The sequence below is a fragment of the Portunus trituberculatus genome, chromosome 24, assembly GCF_017591435.1.
Source record: "Portunus trituberculatus isolate SZX2019 chromosome 24, ASM1759143v1, whole genome shotgun sequence".
Taxonomy (NCBI): domain Eukaryota; kingdom Metazoa; phylum Arthropoda; class Malacostraca; order Decapoda; family Portunidae; genus Portunus; species Portunus trituberculatus.
In genome coordinates, this window is record NC_059278.1 from 15762605 (window position 1) to 15784955 (window position 22351).

The 22351-nt window shown below is 40.3% G+C and overlaps 1 protein-coding gene and 1 long non-coding RNA gene across 10 annotated transcripts in view; one reads left to right on the forward strand and one right to left on the reverse strand.

Annotated features, from left to right (window-relative positions):
- Positions 1-318: 318 nt before the first annotated feature.
- Positions 319-7149, forward strand: LOC123508312. Its single transcript, XR_006675912.1, has 3 exons — positions 319-1100; positions 6265-6384; positions 6580-7149. It is a non-coding gene; the product is annotated as an uncharacterized LOC123508312 (long non-coding RNA).
- The window catches only part of LOC123508304 (nuclear factor NF-kappa-B p100 subunit-like), a 26711-nt gene continuing 10902 nt past the window's right edge, over positions 6543-22351 (reverse strand). For 3 of the 9 annotated variants that reach the window (XM_045261899.1, XM_045261895.1, XM_045261900.1), the window contains exons 2-24: positions 20327-20442; positions 20067-20215; positions 19785-19954; positions 19514-19673; positions 19227-19371; positions 18872-18976; positions 18623-18734; positions 18267-18382; positions 17245-17379; positions 15321-15383; positions 14775-14953; positions 14237-14647; positions 13965-14054; positions 13508-13661; positions 13072-13378; positions 12513-12627; positions 12013-12235; positions 11677-11846; positions 11387-11491; positions 11028-11180; positions 10638-10810; positions 10258-10420; positions 6543-7790 (exon numbers count right to left, since the gene is read on the reverse strand). In XM_045261899.1, the coding sequence (XP_045117834.1) occupies positions 7710-7790; positions 10258-10420; positions 10638-10810; positions 11028-11180; positions 11387-11491; positions 11677-11846; positions 12013-12235; positions 12513-12627; positions 13072-13378; positions 13508-13661; positions 13965-14054; positions 14237-14647; positions 14775-14953; positions 15321-15383; positions 17245-17379; positions 18267-18382; positions 18623-18734; positions 18872-18976; positions 19227-19371; positions 19514-19673; positions 19785-19954; positions 20067-20215; positions 20327-20435 (3588 nt within the window). In that variant the 5' untranslated portion in view covers positions 20436-20442 and the 3' untranslated portion in view covers positions 6543-7709. Of the gene's footprint in view, positions 7791-10257; positions 10421-10637; positions 10811-11027; positions 11181-11386; positions 11492-11676; positions 11847-12012; positions 12236-12512; positions 12628-13071; positions 13379-13507; positions 13662-13964; positions 14055-14236; positions 14648-14774; positions 14954-15320; positions 15384-17244; positions 17380-18266; positions 18383-18622; positions 18735-18871; positions 18977-19226; positions 19372-19513; positions 19674-19784; positions 19955-20066; positions 20216-20326; positions 20443-20799; positions 21145-21347; positions 21482-22351 lie in introns of those variants that run through there. The other 6 variants (XM_045261894.1, XM_045261897.1, XM_045261896.1 and 3 more) reach the window with 6 other exon arrangements.

Below are 22351 nucleotides of genomic sequence, written 5' to 3' on the forward strand. Positions count from 1 at the left end.
ACACTGCTCTCTTCCACTCTATCACCACACACACACATACACACCACTGTCACCACACACCAGACAACAACACTGCTCTCTTCCACTCTATTACCACACACACACACCACTGTCACCACACACCATACACCACAATGCTCTCTTCCACTCTATTACCACACACACACACACACACACACACCACTGTCACCACACACCAGCCACCACACTGCTCTTCCACTCTATCACCACACACAAATCACTGTCACCGTACACCATACACCACACTCCTCTGTTTCCCTCTATCACCACACACACCACACACATTTTCGTATTTTTGTATTTTTGTATTTTTTTTTTTTTTTTTTTTTTTTTTATTGGTTTTGAATGTCGTGATATGTAATGTCGATATTCTGTCACTCGTCTCGCACTGTTTATCATGTTTTTTTTATGATTGTGTTATTTTTGTTGTTTCGGATTTTCTTATTTATTTGTGTATTTTTTTATTAGGTTTATATATTGTGTGTTGTGAATGTTGAGTTTGGTAATGTCGACATTTTGAAGCCCCTCGCCACAGCTACTTGTATCTTCAAACAGAGTAAAACCATAAAAACATTGAATATTCCACACATAATTCCCAGATAACTTTCAAATACTGAAAATTTAACACACGCAAGGACATAGTATTGGAATTTAATGTGTTGTGAATGCTGAGTTTAGTAATGTCGACATTTTGAAGCTCACCACGGCTACGTACTTGTATCCTCAAATAAACTAAAACCATAACAACACTGAATAATCCACACATAATTCCCTGATAACCTTGAAATACTGAGAATTTAACACATACAAGGACATAGTATTGGAATTTATAGTGGGTAAGGAGAAGAGAGTCAATTCCTTTAGAGAGCCAGTTACTTACGGGGCCACAGACATGGCGGTCGGTGTGGACTGCTTCGTGTTCACGAATCACCAGTCATTTGAGCAACAGCGGCGGGAGGCCAAGCGCTCCTTCATCATCCAGCTAGATCCTCCCACCCATGGTACAATAACACTCGTGTACCATGCTCCCACCCACCCACTCATCAACGTGTTGTTATTTGCTTGTATAACTCGACTTGGTGAGTGAGTGTTCTGTTCTACCTGTTGAATTGTTAGGGTAAAGGTATTGAATACACAGTGTGTATTGATGTCTTATCTTTGTGTTCTCTCTCTCTCTCTCTCTCTCTCTCTCTCTCTCTCAGTGGTTTGTTTGATCTGCATCTGCTGCAGTCTCTGACGAGACAGCCAGACGTTACCCTACGGAACGAGCTCAGAGCTCATTATTTCCGATCTTCGGATAGGCCTGAGACCAGTCACACACCACACACCGGGACAACAAGGTCACAACTCGATTTACATCCCGTACCTACTCACTGCTAGGTGTACAGGGCTACACGTGAAAGGAGACACACCCAAATATCTCCACCCGGCCGGGGAATCGAACCCCGGTCCTCTGGCTTGTGAAGCCAGCGCTCTAACCACTGAGCTACCGGTGCTTTGGTTAGGAAGTTTTTCATTTCTTTATTCCGTAAATCTTTAAAACAGGACCTCCTCTCTAATCCGTGCAATAACAACACAAAATGAGTAGTTAATGGAGAACGCGTACCTTGTGGTCTTGATTGGGGGTCACACACGGTTATGTCACATTGCCTCACTGAAATTAGAGACGTCACTCGGAGTCTGAGTCCAAATAGTAAACATTGCTATTGTCTATTGTATATATCTGGGGTTTGTGGGGTAACAGGAAGTGACTTGTTCACATCCTAGGTTTGTGGGTAACTGCTGAATAGGATTCTTATTGTCTATAGTTCTTTTGTCCAATGACGTGCCACCACCTCTTAAACACCTCAAGCTGCGCCAATGGGAATTTGCTATATGTATTCGTAGGCGGGGCACAGCTGGGCAGACATTTGCACAGAGATCTGTGTGCGCAGTTGAGCCATGGCCACCAGTGACATTAGTTGTAAAGGTTGCGAACTTGATTACTGGGAAATCATTGCTCCTGCGATGCAAGTCAGTGTACAAACGAGAAGAGGACCAGCCAGGACCTTCATCCTTTCGTTAAGGTATTGTGAGGAGGGGTATTGGTAGAGGTAGGGCATATTGTGATAACATGAAAAGATGTTTTGAACATTTAAAACACCTTATTATTGTGCTATTATATAAACCTTTTAATCACAAAAGTAACCGAAAATTTTTATTAGTTTATAATTATACACATGCAAGAACAACCAACTTGATGCACAGACAAATGCAAACTGGCCATTTATGTGTGGCCCTGGACTTCACCTGGATTCACCCACTATTGCCACCTCTCTATAGATCACGGGCTTGCTTTCTTATTCTCTAACCGTGCTTTATCTTCTTACCTTCTGTCTCGCTCTTTCTTTCTCTCCCTCATTTCTATAAATTGGTGTGTTTCTGAACAATTTCCAGAATTATTCTAACTTTTGTTCCAGATCACTGTTAAGGTAAAAATCAAGGCATGTTTTCTGTTAAAATTCTGTCCCCATCCCAAATGTGGCATATGAGCAGGGAGTGCAACCTTGTCTATACCTCCACCTAACCAGACTCACCAGTCTGTCCTGACCTGCCGTTCACATACGCAGTCTTAATATGGACCAGTCTCCTGCTGCAAATGTGCCATATGGCCACTTCACAGCCAATCAAAGGCAGTAACCTACAACATGAACAAGTACTTGGAGAGAGAGAGTGGGGGAAGTGCAGGATTTAAGAAGCAGCTGTGTTGTTGACATTGCTTACCTTCTGCCGCTGTATCACTTGCTGCAGCAGCTGAACAAAAGTGTCATTTCTCCTCATTTCTCTTCTCTTCTCTCTGCTTCATTTTTCTGTATTTTTTTTTTTTTTTTTTTTAATTTAATTTTTTTTTTTTTTTTTTATTTATTTATTTTTTTTTTTTTGGCTTGTTTATAGTGTCATGTGTATTCAGCTGCACAGTCATGCGGAACCATGGATTCTTGGAAAATGTTGTCATCTCTCCTCTTTTGCCTTTTAAATCCAAAACATTTAGCCAGTATCTGATCAGTTCATTATTTAGCAAAATATGTTACTGCAAAGTCCATTATGGTGAGGTACCACTGTATTCATCAATGATCTCAACCAAACTTCTTGCCTTATCCACTCTTATGCTGATGATACCACCCTACACTTTCAACATCTTTTCAGAGATAACCAACCTTTCAGGAAGTCAACAGATCATATAGGGATGCCACATAATGCCTGACTTCTGATCTCTCTAAGATTTCCGATTGGGGCAGAAAAAATCTAGTAGTTTTCAATGCCTCGAAAACTCAATTCCTCCACCTATCAACTCGACACAACCTTCCAGACAACTATCCCCTCTTTCTCAACTCAACTGTTCCCCTTTTCTACACTTAATATCCTCAGTCTGCCCCGTACGTATAACCTTAACTGGAAACTTCACTTCTCATGTCTTGCTAAAACCGCTTCTGTGAAGTTAGGCGTTCTGAGGCGTCTCCACCAGTTTTCTTGCCCCCTCAACTGGTAACTCTGCACAAGACTTTCTTTTTCTTCTCACTCCTCTTCTGTCCACCTCTCTAATGCAAGAGTTAATTAGTACTCTAAATCATTCATATCTTTCTTTGGTAGACTTGAACTCCCTATCTGCTTCTGTATTTCTGTATTCCTTTGACCTGAACACTCACTTAAAAGGGAGCATTCAAGACATCTCTTTCTCTTGGCTATGACCTGCAATGGAACTGGTAATAAGTGGACTTTTCTCTCTCTCTCTCTCTCTCTCTCTCTCTCTCTCTCTCTCTCTCTCTCTCTTTTGAGGCCTATAGCACCTGTAGGCTCACTTTAAGAGTGTGTAGGAAGTGCTGTTCAGCTTTCGCCCATTAATGGTGCAGGCAATTTTATTTATAGTGGTACCCATATTGGGGCCCATATCACCACCCAAGCTCATCTTGGGTGTAACCACCTAGAACCTGGGTATCATGGTGACATGTAGGTAACTTTAAACCACTATGTTGCCCTTGTCTAGTTTTCCCTTACATAAAAAAGTAGTAGATGACAAGTGTTCAGAATACAGATTGTTGTTACTCTTAAGACATTCTTTGTTGGTGGAAGTAAGCTGTGTGGCTGATTGAGTTATCAGGGTTATTTATGTAGTGAGAATGAAGAAGAAAAATGCAGCAGAGGCAGAGGTTCCTGCAAGGTGTGTATGTGTATCTACCTAGTTGTATTGTTTAGGGTTCAAGCAGGGTTCATAGTGTCCTGTCTCCATTTATCCAAATTTTCTTTAAAGTTATGCACATTATGTGCTAACAACTTCATTATCCAATGCATTCCACTTTTCCACCTTTCTATGTGGAAAACTATTTCCCAATGTCCTTCACACACTGCTTCATTCTGATCTTTACATGTCCTTCTATCTTCTTCTGTCACCAGTCTTCTTTGTTTTTCTTTTCAGTGCCATTGACTATCTTGTACATTGTTATTAGGTCTCCTCATTCTCTTCTATCTTGTAAGGCTGGTAGTCCCATTTCCTTCAGCCATTCTTTATGTGTTAGGTCCTATAGTTCCGGCACCATCTTTGTAGCTATCTTCTGTATCCATTCTAATATTCTTATCTTTTTTAGAGCTCAGAGACCACACCACAGCTGCATATTCCAGCTTTGGATGTATCACGCTGGTGATAATTTTTTTCATCATATCTTTGTCCATGAATTGAAATGCCACTCTTATATTAGTCAACATTTTATATTATAATCCAAATATCTTACTTATGTGGTGTTTGGGGTTCAGATTTTCCTGTTTAATCACTCCCAGATCTTTTTCATCTTTAGTTTTCATTATTTGTTCCTCTCCCATCAGATAGTTCCATACTGGTCTTCTCTTGCTCTTTCCTATATAATTCCATTATGTGACATCTCTTGGTATTGAACTCCAATTTCCACTTATTACTCCACTCATAGATTTTGTTTATATCTTCCTGTAACAGCAAACAGTCCTCCTGGATTTTGATTACTCTTAGCAGCTTTGCATCATCAGCAAATAAATTAATACGTATAAATGTTTATCTCATTGTGAATATCGTTTACATAAATCTGGAACATACTGTGGGCTAACACTGACCGTTGTGACACTCCACTTGTTGCTTTATCCCGAGATGAATATGTATCTCTAATCACAGCTCTCATCTCCCTGTCCTTCAAATAATCCCTTGCCCTTTCAGACAAAGTTCCTTGCAGTCCTCCTATGTTCTCTAGTTTCCAAAGTAACCTTCCATGAAGGACTTTATCAAAAGCCTTTTTTTATGTTCAGATATACTGTGTCCACCCATCTATCTCTGCTTTCCAGTCCTTGTATTACTTTTGAGTAGAAGCTTAATAAGTTCAACACACATGACTGTCCTGTCCTGAACCCAAATTGTCTGTTCGATATAACTTGTTGTTCTTCCAGATGTTTAACCCATTTTTCTTTGATAACTTTCAAACAACTTACCGATAACACTTGTAAGTGACACCGGTCTGTAATTTAATGGCTCATTTGCCTTTCCTCCTTTAAATATCGTTATTATGTTGGCTCTCTTCAATTTTTTTTTTTCTGTAAGAGGGAGAACTGCCAAGGGCAAAAAAATATATTAGAAAAAAAAGGCCCGCTGGAATTGCAGTCTCCGATTCTTCTAGTGGAACTTTCCCATCATTTAGTGAACTTGTAATCATTTCCCAAATTGGATCCAACAATTGCTCCTTACATTCTTTTAGCACCCAGCCTGATACACCATCTGGCCCCATTGCTTTTCTGACATCCAGATTATCTAATAATCTTCTAACATCCTCTTTGTGCACTGTGATTTCCTGTAATCCTTGGCAATGCAATGGGGGGCGGTGGGAGTTAGGGGGTGAGGGGGCTGTGGATGGAAGGCTGCTGGTGTCCGTCTCTTATGATTGACTACTTGTTTGCTGTGTTTTTTGTTGTTGAAGAATTAGTGGTAATACTGGCAGCAGCAGCAGAACCAATAGCAGGAAAGAAATAACACCTTTAGTAGGTAATGGTGTAGTGTAGGGAATACTATCCCATTGTTACACTATGGGATGACACACAGTACAATACTATCATTTGTGTGTGACCAGCATGGTAACATCAACTAATGGGTGAGAAGCATTGACTACCACCTGCACACACACCCCTGCTGAACTGCATATGCAGTGTGATTCAGTAGAGTGGGATTGCTCACCATCAGGTATTTTACTGCAGAAGCGAGCCAAGCAGCCCCGCCTGGACAGCTCCAACAAGCCTTTGTGCCTTGAAGTAGCTCAGTTGAGTGAGGCTGGCTCATCCATGATCCCAGCTATCATAGGAACAACTCTACTGAAGGTGATGCACTTTAGCCTAATGTTTAATTAGGTGTAATTATTGTATAGTTGAGTGCTTGCTGAGTATAGATGATAACTTGGTAAGTTTTTTATATCTAATAAAAAAATCTGTTTCATTAGTTAAATTGCACTATAAAATTAGGTTAGAAATAATGTGACTCAAAAGTAAAATTACTTTATTTAATCATCATCACAGGCGTGTGCACCAGCAGGTGATAGGGCGCCGTCTTCACCATGGGAACCACAACCAACAGTGCTGAGCCAGGTAAGGCTTGTGAAGGTTTATCCAATGGTACAAGTATAAAACTTGAACATTCTCAATATATAATTTTTATTTTTACTGTCAAATAATAATAATAATAATCATCAGAGAAAGATTTTGTTTAGCTGATCTTTCTCTCAAGTGGCAAAGCAGCTTTCTGTCCATGACAGATAACCATGACCACCTCTACAGCTACTCTCAAGCACAGTGATATTGCCAGAAATGTGTGATAGTAATGACTCAAGCTTTGTGCTGGAAGACATAGTATCACTTAGTCTAAATAGATGTAGTGTCAACCACATCCCCTCAGGAAGTTTGTACCTCAGTTTAGTCAGGGAATGTAGTGTGTTCACTGTGGTCCTCCTTGCACTTAATATTCCTAAAATTATTAACAATTTTTACATTAGAAAAATATAAGCATATTCTGGGAATACAAAATCACTCTATTATTATTTTAATAATGTTAACCTTGGGATGCATGTCTGACTGTGTACAAGAAAACTTGCAAACCCAGTGCACCTTCATGGCTGGCAGTAGCATCGCTCTCGCCCTCCAGGATTCCTTAGCAGTGGTGGTGGAGTTGCAGTTTTTCATGACACCACTCATCCTCTCTAACTCTTTAACCATTGTTAGTCATGCATCAAAGTATTCAACAAGTAACAAAGACAGTAACATATTACTAAGACTTACTCCTGCATCCTTCACACCTTTTTGTTGAACTAATATCAATGCTAAGATTTTTATAAATTTATATTTTTGATTTTCCTATTATTATAACTTATCTGCTAATTAAAGTATTCTGGTTATCATTATACTTTACTTCTCCACATGCTAAATATGCACATAATGAAAGTATTTTCTATTTCAGGATACACTTTGGGATGCACGACTCCAAGCTACTCTTGTCCCTTCTATTCTTTCTGTCTGACAATCTCAAGACAGAAGTATACCATCTTCATGACATCGTCCATCATTAGTCCAGACTGCTGCCTACCTCAAACTTGAACTTGCTGCAGCCTCATAACTTTTGTTTACCACAGACACATGGATAGCTTAGCATCCCCCTATGTCCGGTCCAATACAGCAACACAGTTCTTAAGGCCCAGCACCTCCAGGCACTCCCGCAGCTTCTCTATGGACACGCCCTGCCAGAAAAGAAGATAAAACCATGACGTAAGCTTTTGTAGTTTTGAGTATTTCTTCTTAGACAACGCAATTTTCATTGTGTAAATATTACAAATTTACACTGGTGTAAATATTATTCTGAAGTTCTATTAAGTACTTAAACTTCCATATAACTATGTGGCAATCATTTCAAGAAAATAATGTTTAAGAAATACCTTCACATCTAAAGATAAAAGTGCCTGTGGCCATTAGTCTTCTGACCTCCATATACTCACTCATATCAATAAAATGGTCTAATCATATATAAAAAAAAAAGTATGTCCAGTACTGAAAGGGTTAAATATTTATAATATATAATTTGATTTAGTTTTTATCACATGCAGTGGCAGATAAAGATGCATGCTATTTTTGTCAACAAGCTTCTGTGTGTTTTCTCCTGCTTTTGGGGGTTTTACAAGGGATCCAGCAAGCCTGCACTTTGCATATTACACCGATACTTACAGTAAGACCCAGTCTCCACTTTTTTGCCACTTGGGGTATTTTGGACTTACACTGTTGTATCAAGGAAAATGCAAACAAGTCAGACAGAGTACCTTTGCACAGTCAGCTCCTTGTCTGCGCAAGTACAGTGTGTGTGGTGTGACACTGTCATGACATCATGCTGTGCCACTGTTTCTGTAAGCCCTATGTTGTTGCTTGAGTGAGTAATGTATTATAGCGGTTCAGCCTCTCGCTCTCATGTCAAGGGGGTGCTGACCCTTTGCAATGATGAAGAATGAATGGCCTTTAATGCCTTGCAGTGATCAGAATTGATCAGCAGCTACAGTTGGTGCTGCTGAGCTTCACGATATTATATCTTAGAACCCCCATCAGGGAGGCGGTGGCAGAGTGGATAAGGTGGTGGGTGAGTGTGGGATCAGACAGAAATCCACGCATAGGTTCAAATCCCACCACATACTGCTTAGACTGCCATTTGTCAAGTGGTATAAAGTTACCTACCTACATGTCACCATGATACCCAGATGGGTATCATGTGGTTGGGTGGTGATATGGGCCTTAATATGGGTACCACTACAAGTAAAATTGCCTGCACCACTAATGGGCAGAAGCTTAACAGTGCTTCCCACATATACTCTTAGAGTATACCCTACAGGCACTATAGGTTGCTAAAGGGGGTATCACACTAGTCAGCCTATGATATACGGAACATGGTTCTTGGTGCAAAACCAGGAACATTATCACACACAAGCTGGCTGCATTCTTGCTATGCTTGGCAAACAGCCCAGCAACCAAGACCAAATCTAATCAAAACAAACAAGAACAAAACCATGTCAATTATATATCTCAACCTGTGTTTTGTTCTGGAATTGCATTTCTACTTCCTATTATTGAAGAAAAGGAAACTAGAGAAGAACTGAGAGGTGCGCAACGGCAGCTCTGGAGTCGGGGATGGTTGCCACGAGCCCAAACTATCGACACGATATACATAGATTTCATATTTGAGGCTGGTATTGCAAGAGGGGGATAACCCTCATGACCCTACTTTCGAGAAAATACGCTTTAAAGTTAGCCCTATCTACTCCTACGCTGATGATACCACCTTACATCTTTCCACATCCTTTCAGAGACGTCCAACCCTTCAGGAAGTCAACAAATCATGCAGGGATGCCACAGAATGCCTGACTTCCAATCTTTCTAAGATTTCCGATTGGGGCAGAGAAAATCTATTAGTTTTCAATGCCTCAAAAACTCAATTCCTCCATCTATCAACTCTACACAACCTTCCAGACAACTATACCCTCTTCTTCAATGACACTCAACTGTCTCCCTCTTCCATAATGAATATCCTCGGTCTGCCCTTTACTCGTAATCTTACTGGAAACTTCGTATCTCATCTCTTGCTAAAACAGCTTCTATGAAGTTAGGTGTTCTGAGGCATCTCCACCAGTTTTTCATGCTAACTGTTCTACTGATCTTGCTAACTGTATGCCTTCCCTCCTCCTGCGGCCACACTGCACAAGGCTTTCTTCTTCCTCTTATCCCTATTCTGTCCAACTTTCTAACGCAAGAGTTAACCAGTACTCTCAATCATTCATCCCCTTCACTGGTAAACTCTGGAACTCCTTCCCTGCATCTGTATTTCCGACTTCCTAAGATTTGTCTTCTTTTAAGAGGGAGGTATCAAGGCATTTGCTCCACAGTTTTGGCTGACGCTTTGTCACTTTTTTGGAGAGCCAGCACTCAAGTGGGCCTTTTTTTTTTTTTTTTTTACAAATGTATGGGTATTTTCTCAGCCCCATGCCTCAATTTAACTTGTGTTTAAGAAATCTACAGTAAACTGCCAGTTTATCATAGGGTTGTTCCAAAGGAGCCCTAGAAGTTAGTAATTTCTTAAACCTTTACTTTTACTTGTATTACTGTAATAATGATGCAACTGACCCCTCACATCATGGTGGGTGGTGCTTACAACCAGACTGCCGAGCTAACCTTCATGTTCTCCGGCTGAAGCAGTACATGGGCTGGTGTGGCTTCCTTGGCCAGGCAGGGCACCAGAAACTCCAGGTCAAGCAGCTGGGCAAGGTGCTGCCAGGTGTCCCCGCTGAGAAGGCTTGCCAAGCGTCCTCGAGTACGTTCACTCAACTCTCTGGCACTAAAACGCATAAACTGCCATGGTGAAATGCTTCCCACATGTACATATATTATTGTGTGCCTTGAAATAAGTTACTATTATCTCCAGTGTTCTGAGAGGAATGACAACTTTGAAAATTGGTATATTTTATTATTATTATTTTGATATTTTATTATTATTATTTTGCATTTTTGTCACAAATGTTATCTTTTCATAACACTGCATCCTCATAACTCACCTTTCTTGGCTTTCATCACAGGCCAACTCTGAACTCTGTATGTCTGTGACAGAGATATCAATTCCAGAGTCTAGTGCTGAGTGTTGAGGAATTTCCTTCTTGCCTTCCTGCACCAGCACTTCCCCTGAAGCCTGCACCTCCACAGGCTCCTCTCCATGCAGGATTGCAAGGATCTAAGGAATGGTGAAAATATTGATTTTACAGATCTACCATGATGACAAGGCCTTAGAACTCGTGCAGGAGGATGGTGGCATATGATCTAGATTTATTCCTGTCCATACATTTTTATCTTCATCCATTTTTTTAACTTTCTCTACTGGTTCTTTAGCTTCCAAAGCTTCCAAACATCCCTCTCAAACAAGTTGTAGACATGATGAATGGCTTGCCTACCTCATCATCATCTCCAGCATAGTCCAGTGGGGTGTATCCTTGCTGTTCCTCTTCAGAATCATCCTCCTCTTCTTCATCAACTTCATCTTCTTCCTCTTCTGATTCTGAGGACTTTTTCCTTCTACTTAAGGCATTTCGAACTTGAGGATCAGCCTGTAAAAGGAAAAAAAAAATGTGCTTAAATAATTTGTTTATAAACAAACAATTTACATATAATGGTAATGTAACATGTGTAATTAATTACTGTTGTGTGAGATACATGTGTGTAATTAATTACTGTTGTGTGAGATACATGTGTAATTACTGTTACAAAACAGTATAATTATATAGGACTAATTACTTTTTTGTGGAAAACTCACCTTGGCTCTCATGAGGAGACGGCAGAACTCGGCATCTCTGCTTTGTGCTGCCAGGTGGAGGGCTGTGTTGCCATCAAACATGGCTGCCTCCACTGTCACACTTGTCTGGAACACAACAAAAAACACATGAAATAAAAAGACTGCTTATTTGACCTCTATTAATTCTGTCCCAACTATAAACATAGTTAAATATAGTAACTAAATCCAAGTAGCTCGGTCTCCATCATAATTGTTAAAAAGTCAGGCAGAGAGGAGCAATCTAATATTGAGACGGTATTCACTGGACCTACATGATCGATGAGGAATGCAGCAATGTCCCTTCGCCCAAACATGGCAGCTAGATGGAGAGGGTTTGCTCCTCTCTTGCGTTCACAGTGGTGTACCTGTGCCCCAGCTTCCACCAGCCGCCGCACACACTCAAGGCTGCCTGACACCACAGCCACGTGCAGAGGTGTTTCTCCTGTAAAACAAAAAGGATGAATTAGCTCTACAGCCTCCTATACTCTCAGTCATACTACATAAACCCTTTTTCTCCATAATTTCAACCTCTAAGCATTCTTCAACTTCAATTAAATATTTTAACAATAAATATTTAATAGCTAATATCCTCATTTACTATGCCTCACCTTGGTAATTGTAGATGTTGATGGCCTGGGTGAGAGCAGAGCGAGCTCCATTGATGGGTTGAGTGAGGAGGGCATCTAGGCATTGAGGATCCTGCAGGCCAGCAGCACTGTGGATAGGGGTGTTGCCTTGGCTATCTACTAAACTCACATTGCAGCCTGGTGTGGCCACCAAGCGACGCACCATTGTCAGTTCATTGCCACGGATGGCTTGATGGAGGGCAGTCTGGAGGTAACAAGAATCATGCAGTATTTTTGTAAATGAAGCAACAATACTTGACCAAAAAATATTAACTGAACAATATTGTAGAACACCAAAACAACAAATACAGAAGGAAAATGTAAGCTGTAACTTTTAATTCTACCACATCACACTGATCTGTTAGGAGAGTATGTCGTACACTTTTTATGAAAGAATCCATAGTATAATGGTGATGACTGAAGATAGCATTAAGGAAGGTTACACCGACATTTAGGTTTTCTCATACTGAAAACACACTTACTTCATGAGCAAAGTTCTGGGCATTAAGAAGATCTCTTGGATTAATCTTCTCACTTGCTTTAAGAATTTTGTTGAAGGCTTCCATGTTCTTATTGCTGACAGCAGTATGGAGGGCTCTAAGAAAAGAAGAATACAAACTGATGAAGCATGATCATACAAATGACCCTAAGATTTGATATGTTAAATATGAAAGCAAATCAGTTTCTAAAGCAGCTCTGATCACAACAATCTTAAAAAATATCATTCTTCAATCTCTTCACTATATATATAGTAATGGACAAGGTGATGAGCGTGGGATTGGGCAGATGTCCATGTGTAGGTTTCAATCCCACCACATACCGCCTTGAAACTTTGCCATTTGTTGAGTGGTTTAAAGTTATCTGCTTGTCACCATGGTACCCAGGCTCTAGGTGGTTACACTAAAGATGCACTTGGGTGGTGATATGGGCCCTAATATGGGTACCACTAAAAATAAAATTGCCTGTACCACTAATGGGTGGAAGCTGAACAGCGTTATAAAAAAAAACAGTTAGAAATCTTAGAGCATGGCCAAAACTCACGTGTCTCCCTGGTTGTTCTGAACAGCTAGGAGGTAGCGGTGTGTTGCTAGCAGCAGTGATATGTCCTCAGTTGCTGCATATGCTTGGAGACACTCGGCAGCACTCACCGCCACCCTGAAAGCCACATCTACATCTCGGGATGGTCGCTGCTGAGACTGTCCTTCAGGCCGCTGTGGAGGGGGATTTCTCCTGTTGCTGTTTCCAGATGAGCCATCCACTCTGACCTCAGCCATCAACTTGCTGAGTGCATCCACAGCTGGGCTTGAGCCAATGGGTTGCTCCTTCTGTTTCTTCTTTGAGTCTGAACCTGATCCCAAAAATCATTTATAAGATAAAGTAATGAGATATAAACTAAGAATGGAATGGATTCAGCATTAAATCACAAATTCTATGATCACCCTATAACCTCAATAATTCAAGATATTGTTCAACTCACTCTTCTTGCCACCATAGTCTGTCTTGATGTTCGGGTTAGCAAATTCGAAACCATCAAAGTCAAGCTGACTCTCGGCAATCTCCAAGATGTCTATCAGTGAGTGTTCCTGTCCCGTATTATCATGAAAGCAGTTGGGCAAATCATACTCTGGAACCTGAAAATACCAATCCTTAGCTTTAGGCCTCATATTTATTTCATCCTATGAAAGGATTCCACATATGTATCAGAATCTTTGCAGAAAGGGATAATATGAGGCACTATTCACTGATCTTCCTCGTGAATAAATTCAGCAAAACAAAAGACATCAATGTAATTTTGTATCTTGGAATTTTTACCAGCAAAAGTTTTATATAAACTATATACAACACAAAGCAACACCCTTGAATCCTTCTGAGTCCAACCAAAACTTATCCACCAAGACATACATTTTTTAAGTATCTGACAACAAAACACTAACCTGAAGGACTGACTGTGGCTGTGGTTGTGTAAGAGGCTGCATCATGACCCCCTGCTGCAAGCCATCCCAGGCACTGCTGGCACCCTGCACCTGTAGACAAGTTATGATAGTGATGAGCCCACAATTTTAAGAAAATGAATCATCAACCAAACAAACAGCTGCTGGTGTCTGATGTAAGATAATGACTCAGCTTGCTTATTTAAGAAAAGAGTCCACAAACTAACATTGAAATGTAAACACTTAATGAGTAGGTTCATTGTTTGTTTGCTTACCACTTGTGATCCTAAAGGCTCTGTTTTAAGCATCTGCTGCTGTTGTTGATGATGTTGCTGTTGTTGCTGCTGCTGCTGTTGGTGAAGATGTATTTGTCTTAACTGTTGCTGCTGCTGCTGCTGTTGCTGCTGCTGCTGTTGCTGTTGCTGCTGCTGGAGCTGTTGCTGCTGTAAAAACTGCTGTTGTGTGATGAGCTGAGGGGAAGGATCCTGGTAGCCAGGTGAAGGCACCATCATCCCTGGTGAGGGTGCTTGAATATATTGAGGTGACTGTGATGGCTGAGAGTAGTGGGTGGTTGTCACTACAACTCCTCCAGAACCAAGGTAAGGTGGTGACCCAATTGATTCCCCTCCAGGAGACATCATGCTGTACTGCGGGGAGCTAGGGGATATCTGCACTGGGGATGGTACCTGTGTGGGTGCAGTACAAACATGAGATACTGAAAAACAAAAATGCCCCCAAAAATTCCCTATTTACCTAATGCATCATTTAATGAAGAACATAATTTAATCTGAGAAGAATCTATATGACAGTTACCTGAAGCACATTACTGTAGGTGGAAGTCACTTCTGTGGAGCCAGGGTGGAGTGGAGAGTACAAGCCTTGATTGCTGGTATCCCCGTGGCTCCCTGGTGAGGGGACAGCATGTTGTGGTGATTGGTTTGGTACCTCCAGTGCATAATGGCCCATCACATTGGTGTCAGTCAGCTCAGGACCTGCAATTTGTAGGGAAATTAAAAGTGAAATGGAAGCAAAAATATTCTTACATTTAACCAAGCAGCCACTACTATTTATCATGGAAAATTAAAAAAGTTCTTGATCCAGCTGCAGCAATTACACAGAACAAAATAAAGTAGCAAAGCAGCTTAATATCTAGAGATATAGAGTTTAGAGGAGGAAATTCATACTATATAAAAAGTAATGCTTACAAAATTGTACAGTTGATCATCGGGTAGCATGGACAAAATACGAAAATCTATATAGCCACTATAAAGTTTTTAAATATGAAATATCCTAATCTTTCATTAAGTATACAAATAAAAATCACTAACTTATACAGACTTGAAATTACATATTGCTTACTTCTAATGATCCCAATTATGTCATGAAGCGGCATCGAGTCCTCTTGGCCTCCTACATTTCTCACTGTGGAGAGACACACTTTAAAGTCACATATTTGAAAAACTATCAAATAAAACCTGAATATCAGTTAATTCACTCACTCTGTACTTATAAATATATGTGTATAAATACATGTAGTGGGCAAGTTTTGCTAATATTAACGTCATAGCTAGCTAGACACCTGCCATTACATGGGCCACCAACAGATGATCATGTTCAGTATGGGAGCACAAGACAAGTAGGTATCAGAGATGCTCTGATGTTACACAGAAGAATGAAATGCATGACTGCAGTGTGCAGCAGTCAAGGCCAGTGAAGGAACAGCTGCAGACACTAGATTCTTGTAGGGATACAAGGTCCCTGTAACATACTTCTCACCTCTGCTGCAATTCTCCAAACTGCACAACCTCCGACTTTTTATTGACCTTGAGGTCATACTTAGTATGGCTTAATTCTAAACATTTCTAAAAGAGTCTGGTTGGTACAGTGTACATGTGTGTATACATTGTTTTAGCTTACCCCATTCACTGAGAATATCAGTCTGGTATATAGCTAGACTAGCTATACACAAGTACATTTACCCTTTATTCCTCTACCCTATCAATATATCATTACTATCTACCATGAGTATACATGGCCAGTGATAGCCTTCAGGTGTATTTGTGTACAATGATGACTGAACAGAGTAACAAACTGAAAGCCTTCTTCCTATCCACATTATGCCTTTGTGATAGTGAGCATTCACTCCTATCTTCCAAGTGGATGTTCTGTGTACTATTTGTAGAAAAGCAAATGCTAGATATGGTTGATGTTTCCATCCTATTTGTTTACTATAAGCAGGTTTTCCATTTTGCCCATAGATGAATATGGCACACGGAATTCCTTTCTTATTATCTTAAATACAATAGTATCTATCCACTTACAACCAATGTCCCAACTTTAACAGTTACTGGTGGGATAAAATACCCCATGTTGAGAGAAACTCAGCAATTGCATTTTCACAAGTTTATGCTAAACTTTTCCTTCATCATTCCAAATGAATGACATGAAATGATCATGTGATTGCATTCATAGTGTGCTAGATGATGGTCTTAGTGGAAGTTTGTATTGGACTATAAATGTAATGCTGAGTGGAACCTTTGTGATGTAAAGGTTCATGTGACTTTTTTTTTTTTTTTTTTTTTTTTGGCACAACAAAGTGGCTTGATGTCTCAGGAGTATGCACATTGCTAAACATCAGTCACATTTAATATCTTATCAGGTGTTCTTTATGTATAATGCACACCTTCCATACATACAACAACACACACACATTTGACTAGAGTTCAGCACACTAGCTTACAGCACTTTATTCCCATTTTATTATTTGAATAATTTCTATTTTGCTTCCTAAGGTGATCAGAATATGAACTTAAAAGTAATAAGGAGGTGAAACAAGATATAAAAATTCATTTTTATTTTCTTAAGCCAACCCAGAGGTGGCAGTGTGATGTGGGCTGGGATTAGCCCATAGCTATGTCAAAATATAAAGAGTACAAGGAAATGCAGCTGCACTAAACATGACTGCAAGACACGTAATAAACATTAATAATAATTTAACTTAAAACAACATTTTTACAATGAAAAATATAAATTAAATAAATAAAAATATAAACTGAAACACTTTCAATGACTTGTAAAGCCATATTCTGTCACCAAAGCAAAACCTCCAATGGTATGGAATGTTAGATTACATGCCATCACAAAATACTAACAAAGTTTCAGTGGGAACAAGTGCATCAACAGTAACAATCTGAGCTGTCACTTTTTTGCCACAATATGGGCAGAGCATAATTGATGTGAACTGAATTCAGTCACGAGTTAACGAACACCAGAGGTAGCTTACTGTTGTTACTACTGAGATCAATGGCCTCATTTGCATAGGAGTTGATGTTAAATCTCTTGGCAGGAGGCAGGTCACTGAAGTGTCGCTTCCCTTCTTCCAAGGTGTTCTCGAGGTTGATTCGGGGCCTCTTCAGACCTGTGGAACACACTGCCTCACACACTGCTCCTAGGTTTCCTTACTGACTATATACATCTAAAGATCATGGTTTTCTAGGCGAGACCAGCAAGATCAAGTTGAAGAAGGTGAGATCAAGTATAAAGAACATTATCAGTTTAAGGTAAATTATAGGTTTATTAGTCTAAGGTGATAGTCAAAACACTCTTTGTTAATTCAAAGTACTAGCCTCTGGCTAGAACATTGGTAACACTCTGGCCTGGCATTGCTAAGATCAGCAGATCGAGTTTTGCTCGGGCTCATGAGTTTAAACTGTTTACTGGGAGGTTACTGCTGTGGTTGGAGTGCCACAGTGGGGAGTTTGGTTCACTTGGCTGACACTCTACTGATGTGATGGATACCGGAACTAAAACCAACTTTTAACTTTAATCTAATGAGGCACATAGCACACAGATCAATTGAATGATTTGTGTCACAGTCCTACCAAATGGATCTCTGGCAACACCACAAAACCCTTCAGCACCTGATAACTACATCATTAACTAGTCATTTCTCTTGTACAAAGATAAACCTATCAACATTGATGATAATCTTTGCATTTAAGATGAAATAGAGAAATTTCAAAACCATGTTGCTCCAGTAAGGAATAGTACTTATTATTACAACCAGCAAGAAAGCTACACATAATATGTAGAAGCTAATTTTTTGTAACTCATACCAGTCTACTACAAACACTGACCTCCTGTGCTTCTCATAGACACTAAACTAACTAATAATTCCACTGAAGGATCTCAATCTACAGCAAAATAAATTCAGTGACCTTGCTTGGAAATTACAAGTTTAACCAATGTTCTAAAAAAAAAAAGCAAATACATGAAATTACAAATGCTTCTCAAAGCAACACTCACTGTCAGGGAGATATGTGAAATCCAGTGCCTCACTCGTGTCTTTGTCAGTGGGACGCTCAAGTTGTACCTTCACTCGTACAGATGTGCTCAGATTGGTAACTCTGTAGCGTGGTGTTCTGCGCCAAATAAACACAAATTGTGATATTAATATGTCACAGCATCCCTTAAGTAAAGTTATACAAGATATACGTGTGATTGGCAATGGATGTTTTCAGTCACAACCCAATATGAACCATCAAAACTCTTTAATTCATACTCTGACACCTTCAAAGGCATAAAAAATAAAGAGACACTACTCCTCTTCAAATGTTATTATATCTTCTGTCAAGCCTTACTATAAACCAGCAGTAACCCACCTGAAGACAATAGCATATTGGTGGTGAACATCTGCATCAGCAAACTCTCCATAAGCTTTCCATACTTCTCTGTCATTCTCATCTAACTCAAAGAACTTGATATGAACATTATCTGTGGAAGAGAGAACATATCATGAACTCTTGGTAGAGTATAAGTGTTAATAGACTGCACCATTTCAATTATGTTGCACTATTCTAAAGAAATATTATGACATCTCACTACACTGACATAAGCAAAGCCTGACTCACTTCTTCGCACTTTCTCCACCAGAAGCCAGATCTCTGTCCCACCAGTGCAGGGGGCAGAGCATGCAGACATCCGCACTATTTTCAACTCACCAGTTGTGGCATTCTCTGAAAAAATTAATATACACAATGAAAATCCTGCATCTAAATAAAAACACCACAGGGCATTATCAAACTAAATATGTTGCAACAGCACCAAGTATATATTTATCAACTAAAAATCAATAAAAATATTTGATGTTGGCTTGAGGAGTGAAAACAAGAAATGAACTACAGTATTATAAAAGAAGAGCCAACTGACTTTTTCCCTTTTATCTTCCCTTACTACTAACAAGTCCCTCAGAGTGTCATAGCTTACTTAGGTTAAACACAACATCAGAATCAACAGGCAGAGTAATGGGTCGATAGCTCTCTATGTTCTTATCATACTGGAAAGCTTGGAACCGCAGCACCACCTTGTTCAGGTCCATACTCTTTGCCTCCTCCTCTGCTTCTTCATCAATCTGGCAGATACAATGTCAGTATTACTCACAGGTATCCATCACTGGTATGAATTTTCTTGTTACAATAGGTTGACAAATTAAAATAATTCATCAAATGGACAGTGGCAACAACCGGACAACACTTGGCCAGTACCATTCTTACCTTTTTAAGATCTGTTGGGGTGATGCTGCGACGGATTTCCTCATTGCTGTGATGTGGCTTGCGTACTCTGGCAAGAGTCACCAACTCTTCAAGCTTCCGCTGCTTGATTATCTCTCTTGTATCACGCTTTGCAATGTGAATGATTCCAAGATTCTGAAACCTGTTAAATACACCTTTTTTATTAACACGCACTCTTGAGGATATAAAAATGATTAGTCATGATATGTAAGTTATATATCCTGTGAAATAAAGTCTTAATTATAATACTCACACAGCTGTATAGTCACTTTTCTCATCCACCACCACCTCACAAATCCCAGTCTCCTTGTTGCAGTTTTTTCCAGAGAGTTCATGAACATGTCGCTTCCGCTGGTTGATGTTGTCCTCAGCAGTGTATAGAGTGAGACGTATGACGGCTGGACCACTGTTCCATTTAGAAAGCTGAAATGATAATACAAAAATGTCTTTAATTTAATTGTTATTTATGAGCACATATTTGTTACAAGTTTGTACGATAATGTCTGTGTCATATTATATAGCTGTAGCCTCTTACCTTAACTGTAGGGAAGGCAGCTCTGTTCTTCTCAGCTCTGTCTGCCTTCAGCTGTCCATGTGTGCCCACCATCTCACTTTTGTACCGGAACCGAAACTTGGACTGTGGTTGCTCCAAGATGTTGATGTATGGCCCATCATGGTGAATGGCTGAAGTACAGGTGTTGCATGGCCCATTAGTAAGTAAATATGGGGAAAACCTTTTTGTAAAGCACATGAAAAATATTTACATCCACTTCTACTTCAATCTAGCTCTCTTACCATCATATGGACGGTTAAAGGCAGCAACCACTGTAGGAGGAGAAGGAACCCCAATGGACTGGTCTGAGGAGTAGGGAGAGGCACTCTCTCCACTATATGGGGAATTCATCCCACCACTGTAAATGGAAACGTTTCCTCATTGTGACTTTAGTACAACATGAACTACTGTTTAGCTCTAAACATTCCATCAGATTATCACTATAGGTTAGAAATCACAGGTGTCTACCCTATAATGTCTTGCCAGCAGTAACAAGTAAGAGTCTGTTTCAGTAAAACACAAACGAAGAAAACACACTGCGTGTCACAAACGGCATGTCATCATGTAAATAGCCAAGTCAAGGCGGCTATGCGGGTGCCTCCCCAAGGCCACTCCCTAGACTTCCCATTACAAACGCAATGTAACACCATCACTGCACCATACTATTCACCGCCCTATGCTGACCACCAAACATTAACACAAGAATACTACGCACCAAAGTGCAGCATTAGACAGGGTCCGTGACTGTCCCTCCTAAGACCCAGTCAGACACATCTTTTAGAGCCACTCCCGTCGCACTCATCAGTCACCACCACCACCTGTCCTCCCCACACTCACCACTACAACACTCTCCAGCTGTGATAACCAACGTGACTGGCAGCAGTGGTTTTTCCTTCCGTTACACTCACAAACTTGAGAACTTACGAGTGGAGTGAGGGAAAGAACACCACTCAGCACTGTGCACTGGGTCGGGCCCCGCTACAATGGGAATCCCCGTCGTTCCAACACTGTTTACACACGCACGCACACACTCACACCGCTCAAGTAGCATATGATCCCTTAATGCCGTTCAATTATGGGCTAGCATCGTGTATACCCTAAACACAACCACCCTGACGGGCTATTGGATCCCACAGCAGCCAACCACCTGTAGGAGTGAGGCGGGGAAAGGCAGGGAGGGGGCTTGGGGCTGGGGGAGCATCAGGTGAACACAATCACTCCACACAAGAATTGCGCATCACAGTACGGTTTAGCAACACTCACAGGTTGAACGCTTCGAAAAACATGTGTGCTAGGGAGGCTCTGTGTGCAGCGCCACTCTGAGGAAGATACTAAAGAGCAGCATGGCTTTGTAAGACTTTATAGGGTCTAGAGAAGATGCCCGCCTGGTAAGGGTAAATTCCCTTCCGCTGTGGCCAGGCCCGACTCGCCGCGGCCACTCCCCCTTTTCTCCTTTCTTCCCCTCATGGGTCAACCTTCATGGATATTACATAAAATAATATAACAAGTGTGTGGTAGTGAGGAGAGGAGCGGGCACGTGTAGCGATTTGACAGGTGGTTAGGTAGTTGTTCCCTTAACCAACTAACTTTTTTTTTTCTTTGTCCATCTATTTATAAACTTTACATAGCAACATCCTTGGATGACCGAGCTATTTATAGCCGACCTAAAGAAAATTCAGTGATGAACATCTATATTCTATACAAACCATGAAAGACAAGTTCAAACATCTAATACAGTAGTACAATTAGTATTTGATACAGTAATGGAGGAAACAAAGTTTCTCTCGCTCCTGTTACATAGTTTTGTTATTAGTTACAAAACATTTCCTACTAATACATAAAGTACAATCAATACTTGTGCTTTCTGCAGATCAATGGAATAACCAGCATGACATTCAGATAATGCCCACACAGATATTTCCTCACCCTGCAAGCCATCAAATAGTACGTGTTAGTCTGGTAGATGACTGGAATACACATTTTTTATCGAGTGCCAAGGAGAGGACTTTAAGTTTTAATTGTTCGTACACATTCTCTCATAAGTTATACATCATCGAGGATAAATTGTATTTCTAAACACACGTACCGAGGATAAATTATATTTCTAAACACACGTACCGATTTTTTTTTTTTTTTTTTTTTTTTACTGCCTGAATTATGCACCTGTGACTCGATCCAAACCGTTCAAGGACGAAAGCAATGACTGGTACGTTGTTCTTGGACTAAAAGTTAACCCTCTCATTTACTTACTCCTCCCTCGCTTTGTT